Source organism: Elephas maximus, chromosome 21 (genome assembly GCF_024166365.1).
Source record: "Elephas maximus indicus isolate mEleMax1 chromosome 21, mEleMax1 primary haplotype, whole genome shotgun sequence".
Classification (NCBI taxonomy): Eukaryota; Metazoa; Chordata; class Mammalia; order Proboscidea; family Elephantidae; genus Elephas; species Elephas maximus.
In genome coordinates, this window is record NC_064839.1 from 7518364 (window position 1) to 7535115 (window position 16752).

Genomic DNA, 16752 nt, shown 5'->3' on the forward strand with positions numbered 1-16752 from the left:
TTAAGAAAATACTGGCATTTCAAATGTTAAAGTTTGAAGACAGGTGGTAAAAAGTACGTAATACACTCGTTTGTCTGCGTTTCCAAACGATACTGTTTATTGTCATTTCGCTTAGGGTTTGTCAGCTGTTGGGGGAAACCCAGCGAATGGTCCACAGCTGCGTAGCACTAAAGTAAAAATGCAAAATGCCATTTCAGTCAGCCACATTTCAAGCCCAGTGCTTATTCCTCGTTAGGATTTCTTGAGCCAAATGGTGATATAAAATTTATGTCATGATTGTAATAGTATTCCTTTTTTGCTTTCCTATATGTGGAAAGATTTTCCAAATTCCTGTTCAAAGGATAAGAAAAGCAAATTAGCATAGAATGACCAGTGATAATGACACTTTAGAAAACTGTTTTGGATGATAGCTAGTGTTTCTCAGAAGTCACAGGTGGAATTTGGAGTGGCATGGTCCATCCTTGGCGGGTGTTTTGCATATCTAGTCTGTCCCACTTTGCCAGCGGTCCCCTCCCAACCCCAGTCACAGCGACACCCAGGTGCTTGTCTCCTGTCAGCCCCTAGGGTACTGCACCATCTCTTTTGAAAACCACTGAATCAGTGCACTAAGGCAAAACACAAGCTGTGATAGAACGTTCTTCAGTTTTTTGGAAAACTGTCTATTTGGTGGCATAGTGGTTAAGTGCTATGGCTGCTAAGTAAGAGGTCGGCAGTTCGAATCTGCCAGGTGCTCCTTGGAAACTCTATGGGGCAGTTCTGTTCTGTTCTATAGAGTCGCTATGAGTCAGAATCGACTCAATGGCACTGGGTTTGGTTTTTTGGTTTGGGTCTGTTTTAGAGGGATTTGAATTTTCTTTAAATTCCAAGATGTCTCGAAGAAGACAGCATTTGAGGAAAGTATCCTTTGTTTATTAACCCTTATTCGGAATAAATTACTTCAGTATTAGTCTGAACTAGACTAGACTGTGAATTCCACGAAGAGGGGTAATCCGTATCTGCTGTGTTCACTGAACTGCCCCCAGCGTCTATGGCGCCTGGTGCATGCTAGACGTCAGTGAAGGTGTATTGAACGAATGAGTGAACTGAAGACTTAAAGAAGACTGTGTTTTTTAATGTGACTTTTCACCACTCATTTGCAACTTAATGGTTGCTGTTCCAGTGAACAATTTAGATTAAGTTTTAATTGAGGCCATGTGTTTAATTTAGCAAATATTTGGAATCTTCAAGCTGGAATACCTATTATGTAGCAGGCACTGCACTTTATTATTCTTAAAAGTGTAATCTGCACCCCAATTTTGGGAGGTAAAAATTATACATAATTGAAATGGAGGACCAGAAAGGCTTAAACACCTTACCCAAGGTCACACAGATAGGAGATTTGAGCACACAGTGTCTGACACCAAAGCCACCAAACACCCCGCCTCCTCTCACAGAAGCTGAGGTAGATTTTCAGGCCTTGGCAACACTGGGTTGCTTAAGCACTGCTGAGCAGACCTCACGCATTTGACCCAGCTGGTTGAGGAAGTAGTCAGAAGGAAACTAGAGCTTTTAAGCAGTAGGATCTGCTGGTTTGAACCTCACCCTAGCAACCCAAGCCCACCCATCCCTGGCTTTCCGCAAAGCCTTCGTTTATTTGTCTGCCCAGCTTGAGATCTGCGGCTCACACATACCTGTGAGAACTTCCAAAACACCCTACTGCCTGCTGTTGAGTGTGTACACATCTACCCGGCTTTCCCCTCATCACTGTGGGTGAGTCAAATGATGAGTGAATGGAAACTGCTTGTGGTGTATGGCTAGACAGCACGGTGCTGGCCGGATAACACGTGGGCTGTCAGTCCGAAACTTCAGCGGAAGAACACCTGACTTCTCGGCTTGACAATTTTCCGTGTAAATGAGATTTGCCCCTTATTTGCCAGAACTATTTTTCTAAATCAGGGTTACATGGCTATTTTTAAGTGGAGGCTATAGAAGGAAATTCCTCTTTCCTGGGTAGCTCAGAAAGGGTTTTCACTTTTTCACTGCCCTGTCTGTTTCTGACTGCTGTGATTTTCATCAGGGATCTCCTGTACTGTGAACACTTTTACTGCCTGCTAGACTGCCTGGTAGGATATGGAAAACAGGCAGGTGATGCAAATTGTTACCTGTTGTACGGAATGTGTGTCTCCTGAGAGCCTGCAGACCTGGCCTCCCAGGCCTACTACCATTAGTCTGCTGTCACGCATTTGAGGCTGGGAGCCCGGAGCTTTAGCCTTCCAGGAGTACAGCAGTGTTGGGGTATGTGAGCGTGTGTGTGTGCGTGTGTGTGTGTATACTTTGAAGCAGAACCGTTGGTGTAGGTTTACCTGTCAACTAGCTGCTCTGGTTTGATTGCAGAGGGGGTGTGAAGCAGTGATGATGAAGCAGATTCTGCAGAGCCAGGATGCTGGGATTGAAGGAGGAGGAGTCCTTGGTGGACCCGCTGCATTGTTTTGAGGACAAAGATTTGGCTCCACTGATGTTTTTCTGTAGTTTTATGTCCTGGGTAAAATCTCTGCGTTCTCCAGAATTTCGAACAGCTGGTTTGACCCCCAGCACTGCTCTAGAGACTTTTCAGGGCATCAAAACTGGTATCTTATTGCTGAAGATAACGCTTCTCGGGGTATCAAAACTGGTATCAAAAATTAGAGCTTGTGCTTCTAGAGATAGAAGCTGCATTCCCTCCTCGCCCAGCTTGCTGTCTGAGGTGGCAGAACTTCACCACGTCGGCATTTCCCTCCATTTCCCACAGTGACCTAGTGGGATGGGACTGGATGCCCTGCCTCGGGCTGTGGCGGACACTGGCTCTGGGTAGGCCAGGCCTTGCTGGTAAGCAATTAGAATGATGGATGATGTGGTCTTTTTAAAACTTACAAAGGAGAGAAAAGTCCCCGCTCCAAAAAAACTACCCCCACTCGTTATTCCAGTAACAAATGTCATCTAGTTACATTCTTGCCCTTAGGGGCAGGTTAGTCAATAAGCAAGGTAAGCACCCATTCCCTTGTGCTTACTTACTACTCTGTAGTGATCACTTTGATGTGACGTGGTGAAACCCACGTGAAGTTGTTCACTACAGATTAGTAAGTAAGCGCACATAAACCTTGCTTATTGGATAATCTGCCCCTGCTTGCCATATTTGAATGCTTTTAGATAAGTAAATCTGCTACCAAATGACTTCATCAAGAGTGGGTTTGTATAGAACTACCAGATGATACACGAGACCTATCCAGAGGCAGGCCGGGACAGAAACTTGTTGAATGGACACAAGAAATCCAGGGTAGAAAGGGGAAGTGTGCCGTCACATTACAGGGATTGCAGCTAGTGTCACATAACAATATGTGTGTACAATTTGTATCAGAAATTAACTCAAGCTATAAACTTTCATCTAAAGCACAATTAAAAAAAAAAAAGAGTGGGTTTGTGTAATTGTGTGTGTTTTCTGGGTCTAGCAGCTGCCTGGCAGTCTCTTAGTGGTTCACTGAAAAGAAAGCAGGCTTTAGCATCTAGAAGGAGGTGTCTCTAAGCAGCTGTTCTGAGTCATTGTGTTAGATGTCAGTCAGGTGTCCAGTCCATTCTTGCTCTCAAGGGACATAGATGAGTTGGGCTGACTATTGTGGGTAGTGGGAAGGGCACTGGCCGAGGAGCGAGGAAGCCCATGTCTGATCCTCCACTCACCGGCTGTGCAGCCTGGGGCCAGTTGCTGTGCCTCTCAGTGCTTCCTTCTTGTTCTCTAACAGGAATCTCAGTTCCATTCCTCCTCCACTGGCCTTTGAGGTACTGTGGTGCACAGTACAGGATAAGAAGTCAGAGGACAGGAAGGGAGGTAACCGTGAGCACCTGTGTCTGGAGAAAGCTTCACAGAAGAAGCGGGGCTAGAATTGAGCCCTGAAGGGATTTGAAGAGAGAGCAAGGGGGAAGGCACAAGACCACCAAGCACAAATTGAAGGCAGTGTGAGAAAAAGGCCAAGACCAGCAGGAGTGACATGCCAAGACTACCTGGCCCAAACCAAGAGGGTGTTGACTCACGGTCGTGGCCAGATCCCTTCTGAGTGGTCAGATGTGGAGGGGCTATGAAGTCAGGTGGAGGACTTGTCTAGAAGAACAATACTGTTGATCAAAGACCCTGTCTTGGTCATCTAGTGCTGCTGTAGCAGAAATGCCACAAGTGGATGGCTTTAACAAGGAGAAGTTTATTCTCTCACAGTCCAGTAGGCTAGAAGTCCAAATTCAGGGCGCCAGCTCCAGGGGAAGGCTTTCTCTCTCTGTCAGCTCTGGAGGAAGGTCCTTGACATCAGTCCTCCCTTGGTCTGGGAGCATCTCAGCGCAGGAACCTCAGGTCCAAAGGATGCACTCTGTTCCCGTTGCTACTTTCTTGGTGGTATGAGTTCCCCATGCCTCTCTCTTTCTCTCTTTTACATATCAAAAGATACTGACTTAGGACACTATCTAGTAGGTCTCATCAATATAACTGCCACTAAGTAGGAATCGACTCGATGGCACTGGGACTGGTTAATCCATCTTATTACATCATAGCGATAGGATTTACAACACATGGGGAAATCACGTCAGATGACAAAACGGTAGACAGCCACACAATACTGGGAATCATGGCCTAGCCAGGTTGACAGATATTTTGGGGGGACATGATTCAATCCATGACAGACCCTCTAGCTGGAGTTTGCAGGGTGGCTCGGAATCAGAAGAGCCTGGATTTGACTTTGGGGCATGTCGTGCCTGAGTTGGTAGAACTTTCATGTGAAATAAATAACCAGGAAGCAGTTTGAGGTGTGGACCAGAGGTGGAGAGAAGACACTGTCATGGGAACATCGGTGATCACTGAAGCAGTGAAATAGACTTTGCTGATCTCATAAATTATAGCATCACAGTTTGGGATTTTGGTCTTTTCTTTTTCATTCCAATAGCCGTGGGTAGTAACACTGACAGTTGGATTACCACCTGCAGAGTTTCTAAAACTTTTTTTTTTTTTACTTCTGGAGAATAAATTTTAAATACTTTCCTAGTGTCTTCTGAAATTGTCACCAGATCTTTCGCTAGAGGGAGCATTTTTTAACCTTCTAGACAAGGGGCTACAAACTCTGGGCCAGATGTGGCCCACCACCCATTCTTATAAATACAGAACGCAGCCACACTCACCTATTTACAACTGTCTGTGCTTGCTTTTGGAGCCCTGGTGGCGCAGTGGTTAAGAGCTCCGCTGCTAACCAAAAGATGGGCAGTTCAAGTCCACCAGCCGCGGCTTGGAAACCCCGTGGGGCAGTTCTGCTCTGTCCTGCAGGGTTGCTATGAGTCGGAGTCAGCTTGACAGCAATGTGTTTTTGGCGCCTGCCTTGACCCTGCAAGGCAAGGGTGAGTGGCTACTGTAGAGACCTGTGGCCTGTGCCTGGCCCTGTTCTCTACTAGTCCCTGCTTGCTGATGGATTGATTGATTTTCCCCTCTGCTTTCTGCTTCCTTCAACGAAACCACCTACCCTGGTCCCCAGTTAGTTTCATTGGAGTCCTGTCCTCAGCTTGTTTTCTGTGAGACGTGAAGCGGGCAGGTTTCCCCAGTCCCCAGAGAGGGGACAGGGCCTCCTGGAGCTGGAGGAAGCAGCGGCCACTTGGAAGTTGTGGTGGTCATGTCACATCTTGTCTCTTGCCTTCCACGTAGGCAAGCAGAGGGAGTAGTCGTGATCACAGCTGCTAAATTGTTTCTGCTTCAGCAACAGGTTTCTAAGGAAGAGTCGCAAACGATTGTTGGAAGCCAGTGACTAGACAGGACTTGAAAACAGTCCTTTTCCCCAATAGATGGGCTCCTTATTTAAGAAAATCAAAGTGCGATAGACAAGCATTACCTACCACAAGGCTCAAACTGCCTTCTGTCACGAAAGCACACCCAGTTAATTAATCAGAATCCAAGAGAAACGGTACAACGGTCTTAAGAACTGCATCACCGCCTGCAGTGGGTTCTGTCTCGGCTTTATAAAGCAGCAGACCGTGTGCTTTAATGCCAGAAAATGTAAAAACAGTTTAAAGGAGATTGTCTTCTAATTTTTTGTTGTATCTGTGTGGGTTTTACTTTCACTTTTTCTTGATGAAACTCAATATGCTTTAAACGTGCTTAACTGAAATTCTTGTTTTCTTACAGCCATGGTTTGAAGAAGTTTTTCTCTTGTCGTGGAATCGCCATTGCAGTTGAGTACTTTTGGAAGCTTGGCAACAGAAACATCACTGTATTTGTCCCTCAGTGGAGAACAAGGCGGGATCCGAACATCACAGGTGAAGCCGACGGGTTTGTCCAGAGTCCTGGTTAGATGTTTAATGAGTTGGTTTATCATTGCAACACATACTACTGAGAATAGAACCATGTGCCAAGGTAGCAGCTTTAAAAAAAAAAAAAAAATTATAAATCAGTTGTAGCAAGTAATTGCTATTTGTTAAATCTCCCCTGTACTTTAACTTCCACGATTTTTCACTGATATTGTGAGAATCATAAGAAAGCTCAATTGAAGAGAGACTGTTGGAGCGTCAGACGTGTGGGGGAAGGCTGGAAAGTTCTCACAGTTGTCAGTACAGAAAGATAGAGTTCACTGTGTGTCATAAAAAATCTCTCTTTTGGCTGCTTTAAAAAGTAAATATCTCTTTCCATTATGCTGGGCTTCTGACTGTTTAGATAGTATTTTTTTAAATGGTTCCTTGGTAAAATTTGCTTTCCTCAGGTAGTATATCTCTTTAACAGTCTGTTTAACAGCTTAATGTAAATCATTTCTTTTAACTGGTGGTAAATAGCCGAGTTGCAGGCCACACTCAAAAGGTTTGACCTTATTGTGAATCATGATCCGTTCCAGAGAAACTCAAGATTGTTTCCGTCTCAGGTGGTAAGAAGACAGGTGGAAGGGCTGTGACAGGCACCTAACATATCAGAGTTACCAGGAGTAAAGGTAGACGGGCCAGATGAGCAGAGGACTCACCTGGCATGGTGAACAGCAAGTGAAACTGAGTCACTACCAACCAACCAACCAACCCAGTGCCATCGAGTCGATTCCAACTCATAGCAGCTGTATAGGACAGAGGAGAACTGCCCCGTAGTTTCCAAGGAGCACCTGGCAGATTTGAACTGCCGACCCTTTGGTTAGCAGCCATAGCACTTAACCGCTACACCACCAGGGTTTCCACGTAGTCACTAGTGAGGTGGAAATGGTAGACCAAACATTTCCCAAAATAGTCCCAGCTTCCCTCATTGTAGACAGCATGTTTGTCCCAACAGAAGGTAAATGGGAAGTGAGACAGATACACTCCTTTTGTGGCTATTTTTGCACTTGGATCCCTGATAAAGTCCTGCATTCCATGTATTCTTGTAGCTCTAGCACCAGGTAACGCAGTATCGGGGCATTTCAGCTCTGGTCAGTGGTGGTTCCACAGCAGGGAATGCAAATGTGGGACTTGCCGGCCCTGAGCTTTTAGCTGGTTTTGGCCCTTACTGGTTTTCAAAAATGTGGCTTCGGCCCCCCTTTCTCCTCTGTTACTCCCCACCCCCATGAGAATCAGTAAATGTTTGTACAGATGACTAAGAGGGCTTGGGTAGCCAGTCAGCTGGAGGGAGATTTTTACAGCCTTGGGTTGGGGCTGAGCAGATTGCCCTACCTACCGCCTCTGCTAGGGATGCTCTTCCCTGTTCCCGCCCCGCCCTCTCCTGGCAACTCTTGCCATCGCTCTGTTGGTCCTCTACTGCTTGTAATATGGCCTGGAAATACATGTTTATGGTTTTCTTTTCTTAAGCAAATGAATTGAACCTTTTTATGTTTAAAAAATAGCTAGTCAGTTACACATTGTGTTTGCCTTAGTGTGGGCCTTGCTTGTTTTTTTTTTTTCTTCCCAGTGAGTTAGTAAAATTGAGTCTTCTTGAGTTGATAGAGTGAAGGTTTTCCACATCCCTCCAGGTGAAACATTTGGGTGTACTTTCATTTACTTAAACGCCTGGGAAGATAGCCTTGTTCTGAATGTGTGTTCAACTTATTCCATGAACAGAACAACACTTCTTAACCCAGCTCCAGGAGCTTGGAATATTATCTCTAACTCCTGCACGGATGGTCTTTGGAGAAAGAATTGCTTCTCATGATGACAGGTATGAAAGGCCGTTCCCTTTTCAAGGTGGGTGTGGGGTGGTAAGGAGCCAACCACCTGCTCCAGTGGGCAGTCTGGGCCCACACTTTTCTTTTTACTTATTTATCTATTTACCTGTTTATTTATTTATTGTGACCCACACTTTTAAAGGACTTACTTGATTCAGGGATTGAGAATCTTAATATTTATACAAATGAGGGTTGTATGTTCAACCATCTTTGCTGCATGGGTTTAGGAACAAAAAAAATGCTGTTGAGTTTTTGTTTTTTTAATAAAACATGGCCGAGAATCTGTGAGTAAATGCATATACTTGTAGTCTTTTTTGGTGCATGCTAAAAGTAAAGTAATGTTTGTATTTTGGCCTAGCTTGTCTCCATGCAGTAGCCTTAAACTTTATCTCCTGGTCTCTTTTTGGCCAGGGACTCAGTCTGTCATATTAATGCCTGGGCCCTCAGTGTTTTTTCTACATGTAGGATGGTCTCAGCCAATCCTGGTGTGACAGGAGCGAGCTGCATCCCTTAGATTGGTATGTCACTTAGAAGGCAGGTGCCTTTGAGAAATAAGCTGTAGTCTGCACTTCACGTTTTTCTAGACACTCTGCCAAGCTCCAGCCAGTCCAAGGTGCAGAGCCAGGTCTCAGGGACATGGATGATGCAGACATGCCTCCTTCCCTAAGGAATTGTGCACTGGGGGAGAAGGCAGACACACAGATATGTCATGGAGGGAGCATTGCTGTGGTTGAGGAAGAGAAGCATCAGGACTCATTTTTTAACCCTCCTCCAGTTGTGTGAAGTCACTAGTAGCCAGTCTACCAGCATCTGGAACATACATGGTGGCTGCTTGTCCTCTCCTCGTTTACTCTGTTTGCTTTCTGGCCTGTGGCACTTGCAGCCCCCCTGGCCTTTCTGCCTCCGTGCCCCACCACAGCTCCCTCCACAAAGATAAGTCAGTTTTGCTTGTAAGCCCAGCTAGTGGATGATAGGTAGGTCAGAGACGAGAAGAGGGGCTTGGTGCGGAGGGGAACTTGGGGTGACAGCAGACATTTATGCAGCAAAAGGTCCACAGGGCCTTCTCCCTCATAGCCCCTGCACTTCTCCAGGCTGGGATGAGACCAGATCTTATAGGGAGAGTGGGGACCAGATCTCATAGGGAGAGTCAGGACCAGATGTGATAGGGAGAGTGGGGGCCAGATCTCATAGGGAGAGTGGGGACCAGATCTCACAGGGAGAGTCGGGACCAGATGTGATAGGGAGAGTGGGGGCCAGATGTAATAGGGAGGGTGGGGGTGAGATCTGATAGGGAGAGTGGGGATCAGATCTCGTAGGGAGAGCGGGGACCAGGTCTGATAGGGAGAGCGGGGACCAGGTCTGATAGGGAGAGCGGGGACCAGGTCTGATAGGGAGAGCGGGGACCTGATCTGATAGGGGGAGCGGGGACCAGGTCTGATAGGGGAAGCGGGGACCAGGTCTGATAGGGGGAGCGGGGACCAGGCCTGATAGGGGGAGTGGGGACCAGGTCTGATAAGGGAGAGTTGGGGAGGTGACAGGAGAGCTCAGCAGGAAGAAGCTGAGGGAGAACAGTGCGTGGACAGGGACCAGGGTGAGAAAGTTCTGGGAGTCTGGGATGGAAGGGCACCTCTTGCTCCAGGCCTCTGATACAGGCCCCAGGAGTGCTCAGGTAGAAAAGCAGGTACCCCTGGGCTCACGAGGAACCTTCAGGTCCTCTACCGCCACAGCTTTGTTCTCACAGCAGCAGAACTGGATTCCTGTGCAGTTAGAAGTTATTTGTAGAATGCCCAGTAGTAAACCCAAGGAGCTAAATCCTACTACTTTGCCAGGTTTTCTAATGTCTCCGAAACTAACGAGGTGTACTTTTTTAAATCCCCTGTAAGTATTCGCTACCAGTAATAAAATCAGTTGTTTACACTTTGAATTTCAGTGATTCTTAGTTTATTGTTTCATTATCTTTGTCTACATTGCCTTAGACAAATGGGGTCATCCTAAAGGATTAAAACCCACACTAGCCTCGCAAATCTCTCGTTCATTAAGAGGATTTGAATATGAATAATTTCCAGCAATAAAATAGAATTCCTCTTTAATGCTTCATTCTTACCCTTTTTCACCACTGTGTGTCCTTTCATAATGTGCATTTAAATGGACCTATAACTTAGGCTAAACGGCAGTTCTACACACCTGTTCTTAAGTCAGAGCAGAAAATGCCAAAAAAGAACTGAAAGGCTAACTTCACCAGCAGCAAATCTTAGCACCATAGTACTGCAGCCTGGCAACCAAAAACTGGATAGGCCGTCAGCTGTATTTCTATTCTTTGCTCTGGACCTCAGGCATTGTCTTCTTACCTCTATTTATTAATAATATGACATTCCTAGAAAAACATATAAATTACAGCTGAGATCATAAAATGAGGACTTCATTGAATTTGGGGATACCAGGCCCCCTTGGATGATCACACTAGTCATCTCAGAGGCATTCAGCTTTTTGATGGATCCTCCGTTGGCAGGCGCTTAACTTTTCTGCCTTCCCACCTTGGTTAAGTTTCTTGGCGATTTTCCCGTGGAGAAGAAATCCTTCTGTTTTCCTGTGAACTAGTGTGTCTAAGCCACCGTAACCTCTTTTCTCTTACCATAGGTTTCTTCTGCACTTAGCAGACAAAACTGGTGGCATAATTGTAACAAATGATAACTTCAGAGAATTTGTGACCGAGTCAGTCTCTTGGAGAGAAATTATTACGAAAAGGTAATATTTTCTTCTTTGTCTTGGTCAAAAATGCTTTGTTGTTATTTTTTTCTTTTCGTTTTGCGTGTATTTTGTCCACCTTGATCTGCAGAAGGCAGTATGAGGGACCATAAGAATTTAAGGTGCCTTAAGAATTTGCCCTCAGTCAGTCCATAGGATACTCGGCTCCTCTGGGTGAGTGGGAGAAAGCAGCACAAAGCAGCAAAGCCAGTGAGTGATTCATGGACTCTTGGGTGCTGACCCTGTTCTGTTTTTTTTTTTTTGAATCAGATGCTAGTCACAGGGTTGTGTTCAGTTTGTATAAACTTACCAAGCTATACACATAGGGTAGTCCCTAGGTGGTGCAAACAGTTAACACACTCTGCTGCTAACAGATAGGTTGCAGGTTCAAGTCCACCCAGAGCCATGTTGGAAGAAAGGCCTGGCAATCTACTTCTGAAAAATCAGCCCTTGAAAGCACTGTGGAGCACAATTCTCTGACACACATGCGGTTGCCGTGAGTCAGAGCGGACCGGACGGCCGCTGGTGTGGTGAGGGCGTCATGCCCACGTGGTATCTCCTAGGGGATCAGCGGAGCCTCTGGGAACAGGAGGCACATTGTTGTGACCCAGTTAACTCTGTAAAGCGTGTGACGGAGCAGAAGTCTCCTCCTCACCTGGCCCTGCCTGATGCCCGGACAACCGTGGCAAGCCGTCAGGCCTCCATACCTTGCTGCACTGAGCCTTGGCTTTAATGATAACTAACAGGTTCCAGCAAGAGGATAGGACCAAAGTCAATATGCCGATTGAGTTTTCACTTCTCACGTGGGTGCGGGGGTGGTATTTCTACTTTTTAATATCCATTGCTTTTCTTGTGCTGTTTGTAGTCATAGTTTAGTCATCTATATTGAAAATGCATTTGAATGTCATCCAAAATAACAAAGGAAAGAGTTGAGCATTCTCACTGTAAGTTTTTATTTGTGGTGATACTACAAATGTGTCCAGCTGTTGAAAACTGTTTTAAGGTCAGTAAATACTGGCTTCCAGGGCTTTTTGTTAACAAGCGTCACCTGACCAGTTACTTAAAAGGCAGTGGTCTACGGTGGTGCCAGGTATAAGTCATACAATGCCACAAACCTTAAAACATAAAACAAATAGACCTCAGGCCAAGTATAAGTCAAACGAATTATTTACCTCTGTTGGGGTCTCACAGTTGCTCTTTGTCTGGTATTTATATTTTGCTAAATCATTAGAAGATCTTTAGAACATGATTCTCTGCTATAAATACCCAGGTGAGATTTAATTACTGTATACATTTTGACCCATATGCTATTAAAAAGCTGATGTTGATAGCTGAACCAAAAATTGGCATTTGACCTTCTGGACACATTTAACCAGTCATTAATCTTCCCGGACCAGGCAGCCAGGTGGCACAGATGGTTAAGTGTGGGACTAACTGAAAGGTTGGCGGTTCGGGCCCACCCAGAGGCGCCTTGGAAGACAGGCCTGACGATCTGCTTCTGGAAGGTCACAGTCTTGAAAACCCTGTGGAGTAGTTGTGCTCTGCACACAGGGTTGCCGTGAGTCAGAACTGCCTCAGCGCCAACTAACAGCAACAACCTTCCAGTACGTGTTTCCGTCAGGTTTTTGCTGTGGGCTTGTTGTCAGTATTTATTGAACATTCACCTTTATGCACATAGGGTTTAAATGCAGTCAAGACTCAGTTCTCAAACCAACCCACTGCCTTCAGAGTTCACAAAAGCAAGTCAGAATCTGGGGCCTAGGCAACAACACAGCCTCTTGGACTTTTTTCTTTTTTTGCATTTTCCCCAGACTTGATATGGAATGCCCTACTGATCCTAGATTTTCCTTCTTCATCTGTCATGTTTTTTTTTTTTTTTAAAGACCATCCTCAGTTTGCTCACAGACACATTAATTACCCGTTTCATCCAAAAATTGAACCCTTTTGAGCACCTTTTGTGTCCTAAGCTGACAATCATTTTTCAAAATTATATTGAAAGATATATGAGAAGAAACTATTTGCCAAGTCCAGATAAACATCGGAAAGGCTCACTACACCTACTTTTTATATATCGACTCTCTTGTTATCCAACATTTGGCATTTATGACAGTAGTGAAAAATCTACAGTCTGATTATTTTGCACATTAATAACATACATCTGGCAGCAACGAATGCTGAGGTGTGAGACAAGGATAACACTGGCTGTGATGGTTAAGGTTATGTGTCCACTTGGCTGCATGGTTCTCAGTGGTTTGGCAGTTAGTAATGATGAAATTTGGCAGTTATGTAATGATGTAGTCATCTTCCATTTTGTGATCTGATAGTCATCCTCCATTTTCACATAACAACCTGGCGTTTGGAACCTACCCATGTCAATAAGTGAGGAGTGGGTGTATAAGGAATGTGAAGGCCAACTGATCTAGTTCCTTACTCTACTGTGTTTGTATCTAAAAGAGAGAAACTAAAATGGTTTAACACGAGTGGTTTTTTACCCATGAGGAAATTAAGCAATTTCAGAATTCATAGGCAGACATTCGCTTTTGAATTGGATGGTACTTTGAGATACTCTCAGTTCGTGTAACAGTAAAGCCTTAGTGTTGTGATCATTCTCTGTGTTATAGGTTGCTTCAGTATACTTTTGTGGGGGACATATTTATGGTTCCTGATGATCCCCTGGGAAGAACTGGACCTCGGTTAGAAGAATTTCTTCGGAAGGAAGTCTTCCTTAGGTATTTCCTTTTTCTGATTATATTTAAAAGTGTACTTCAGTTCTTTGTGTTTTAGTTGAAAGTGCTGTCTTTGAAGACTAAAAACGGCGTTTTGTTTTTAAAAAAAGAAAAAAACCCTTAAAATTAGAACTGATGTATGTGGAAGCTAATCAAGCAGGCACCCCAGAAGACCAGATTTTCAGCTGTGGTCCCTGTGCTTTCAGTCCTACGAGAGGATGAGGAGCGGAGCATTTTGTGGGTCTAAAAAGAGGGACTTTCCAAGCTAGATGCTCACTTATTGGCAAATGCCACTTAGTTATTATGTGAATATCTTCTTATATGCACTTTCCAGAGTCATTTGATTTGAATGTGTTAATTAATTTATTAATACCAAGAACCATCATTTACCTTCTGTTGCCACTGAGTTGAGAAGCCAGTATTCCGTGTTTATCTGGAATTTGATTGTTTAGGTTTTGTTTCTTTTATTTTAGCTTAGAGGGTTTGTTTTTTTGTTTGTTTTTGTACAATCACATTGCTAGTAGTTTTTTCTATTTTCAGAATTCTCAGGTAATGGGCACGGTTATCTTAGATAACCTGGCTAGCAAACCATATAACCTAGTGACAGGCAGGCCCTTTTAAAATGAAATCAAGCTGCACCGTGTTTACTTCCCAGCAGACATTTGCAGGGGATGTTGGGGGTTTAAACTGAGAGGAAGATGCTCAGCTTGCAGCTTTTAAGGCGGTGAGACCAGACAGCTGATGGCTTCTGTCTGTAACAGGATCCCTTGGGGTTCTGGGTGTGAATTCAGTGGTGGGTGGTGGCAGGGATGGGTTCTTCCCAGAAGAGTCTTCTACAGAGGAGACGAGCATGAGTCCTGCTCCCTGGTCTTGGGACTCATTTCTCCTTCGAGCATTTGGGTTGTATTGCACAGGCAGGAATTAATTCCCAAAGGTCATGCTTCTCTATCCACCAAGAGAGTGACAGCCCCTTTTCAACAACTGGATGTCAGTATATCTTGTTTTTCTTCCAAACATCTTAACTTGGCAGCCTTTGTGGAAGGTCACAGCCCAGGGGCTCAGCTTGATGGAAAAGAGCTCTGGCTCCGTGGCCTCCTGAGCAGCCTCAGTTCTACCTGCCTTTCCTTTATTCACCTGATGGCTCTTTTTGAAGGTGTTCACTAAGTGCCTGAGGAGTTAGTGACATATCATCATTCCCCATCCCCCCACCCCCCAACCTTAAGAGTATTAAACTATTGAGGTTGGAAATGTGCTCAGTTGTCAGCCAGATTCAACAAGGGGTCTCTGGAAGAGTGTGCATGCCCAGGCACACACGTTTACACACTCATGTTCAGAAAGGTTGTGGTCACTGACCCAGAGCTGGCGGGGGGTGGGGGCAGCCTGTGAGTCCATGCCCCCCTGCCCAGATTGAGCCCCTTGTTCTAATGTCTGTCAGCCAGAGCCACGCACAGAGTCAGCGTCTCCAGGAGAGTGAGAACCTGTTGCCCATGTTTTATGAAAGCTGCCCAGGTAATTGATTTAGAAAAACACCAGGCAGACCTCAGGGTGGGGCCAGCTCATGAAGAGCTGTCATTCCTTCTCACAACCCATCTAGAGACGGTGATGGTGAAGCCCTCGCAGACCCCTGCACGGGCGGCCGACCTCACCACCTCCACTCTACGTGATCTTGTAGCTGGTCACAGATGCCAAGAGAGGCCCCCGCGCCCACAAGCTGAGCACGTGTTTTCCATGGCTTTCTCGTTTGTCTTATAACCGGGTTCACCAGCACTCGCTTCCATTCGCAGAGATATGCAGCCCCTACTCAAAGCCCTGCCAAGTGTGGGCGTGTTTGACCCCAGCTTCAGAGTCCCTGGCATCCAGGCAGCCAGCACCAGCCACCAGCCTCCAGCCCGGATTCAGGGAGCCCTTCCAAGCCACTGGCTTCCTCAGCAGCCCCACTTCACCCTCCTTCCCAACATCCAGCAGAACCTGCCTGGGCCAGCCCAGAGGTCTTCTGTGGAAACCAGCCAGCTGAGGGAAGCCCTCCTGAAGATCTTCCCTGACTCCGAGCAGAGACTGAAAATCGACCAGATTTTGGTGGCCCACCCGTACATGAAAGATCTGAACGCGCTGTCTGCCATGGTGTTGGATTGAAGGGGGTGTTGCAGCGGCGTCGGGAAGCCAGAGCTCAGGGCTGACTGATAGAACCCCAGCCAGTGTCTGTACCAGATGGGAAATAACATAATGTGAAGATGCCTGTTTCCCAGTGTACACGCTGTTGGACCGCATAGAACAAACCATGTTTTGTGTATAAAAACCCGGGGTTTCAGAACCAGCGTTTTTCTATATATAAACTATGCTGCTGTTACACAGTTACCATTTTCTGTAAAAGGAAAGTCCACATTTTCTGCCTGTTCAGAATTGTTTAATAGCAATTTACTCTCAAGTGTATTTACATTTTTATGTTTTTTAAACTATTTTCCTTAAAGCTAAAGATATTGACAAATGGATATGATTAGCCTTTCTAAATAAAAAAGAAAAAAAAATAGAGTTGCTTTCTTAACGAAAGCAAGACCTCTTAAAGTATATTTTCTGAGCTGAGTCTGTCACGTCCACTAACCTGCAGTGTGCTCGCCCCCAGCCCCCTGACCCTCAGCCCTGTAGTTGGGGGTGGCAGGAGTTGGGGGAGCCTTCATTTGGGCCCCATTTGTGAGAGTGGACCAGAGGCGCCACTAGATGGCACTTTGTGCCTGTTTGTTGTTAATGCCCAGGGCAGAGTTAGGCTCACAGAATACCAGAGCTCACGAAGGCCAGCCCTTTTTCTCCTTCCACTCACCGCAGGAGGGAGCTGAGCTTAGCCTGCTCACCAGACTCACCCACGGTGGGGCGGGGGGGGGGGGGGGGCGGGGGGCGGCGCACAGCTGCGGGGACCCCGCCCAGTGCTCTGACTACCCACCAGCTGAGGCCCCACCCCTGACCTGACTCTAGAAGCCCTGACTTTGCCTCTGAAGACAGGATGGGTGCACGGAAGTGCTGTGAGGAACCCCACCGTTGTGGTAATGGGGTGTCCACAACCACGGAAGCCATCCTGGTGTTGAGTTTGTGCCGCTTTGCCAAAAACTGTTTTTTTATTCTCGAGGATGACTCAAGCCAATAAG

At 45.9% G+C, this 16752-nt stretch overlaps 1 protein-coding gene across 2 annotated transcripts in view; it reads left to right on the forward strand.

Annotated features, from left to right (window-relative positions):
* N4BP1 (NEDD4 binding protein 1) overlaps window positions 1-16468 on the forward strand; it is a 69645-nt gene extending 53177 nt beyond the window's left edge. Inside the window, exons 3-7 of one of the 2 annotated variants that reach the window (XM_049863927.1) lie at window positions 6161-6291; window positions 8041-8137; window positions 10782-10889; window positions 13511-13618; window positions 15210-15493. In XM_049863927.1, the coding sequence (XP_049719884.1) occupies window positions 6161-6291; window positions 8041-8137; window positions 10782-10889; window positions 13511-13618; window positions 15210-15279 (514 nt within the window). In that variant the 3' untranslated portion in view covers window positions 15280-15493. Of the gene's footprint in view, window positions 1-6160; window positions 6292-8040; window positions 8138-10781; window positions 10890-13510; window positions 13619-15209 lie in introns of both variants that reach the window. The other variant, XM_049863926.1, reaches the window with a different exon arrangement.
* Window positions 16469-16752: the final 284 nt, after the last annotated feature.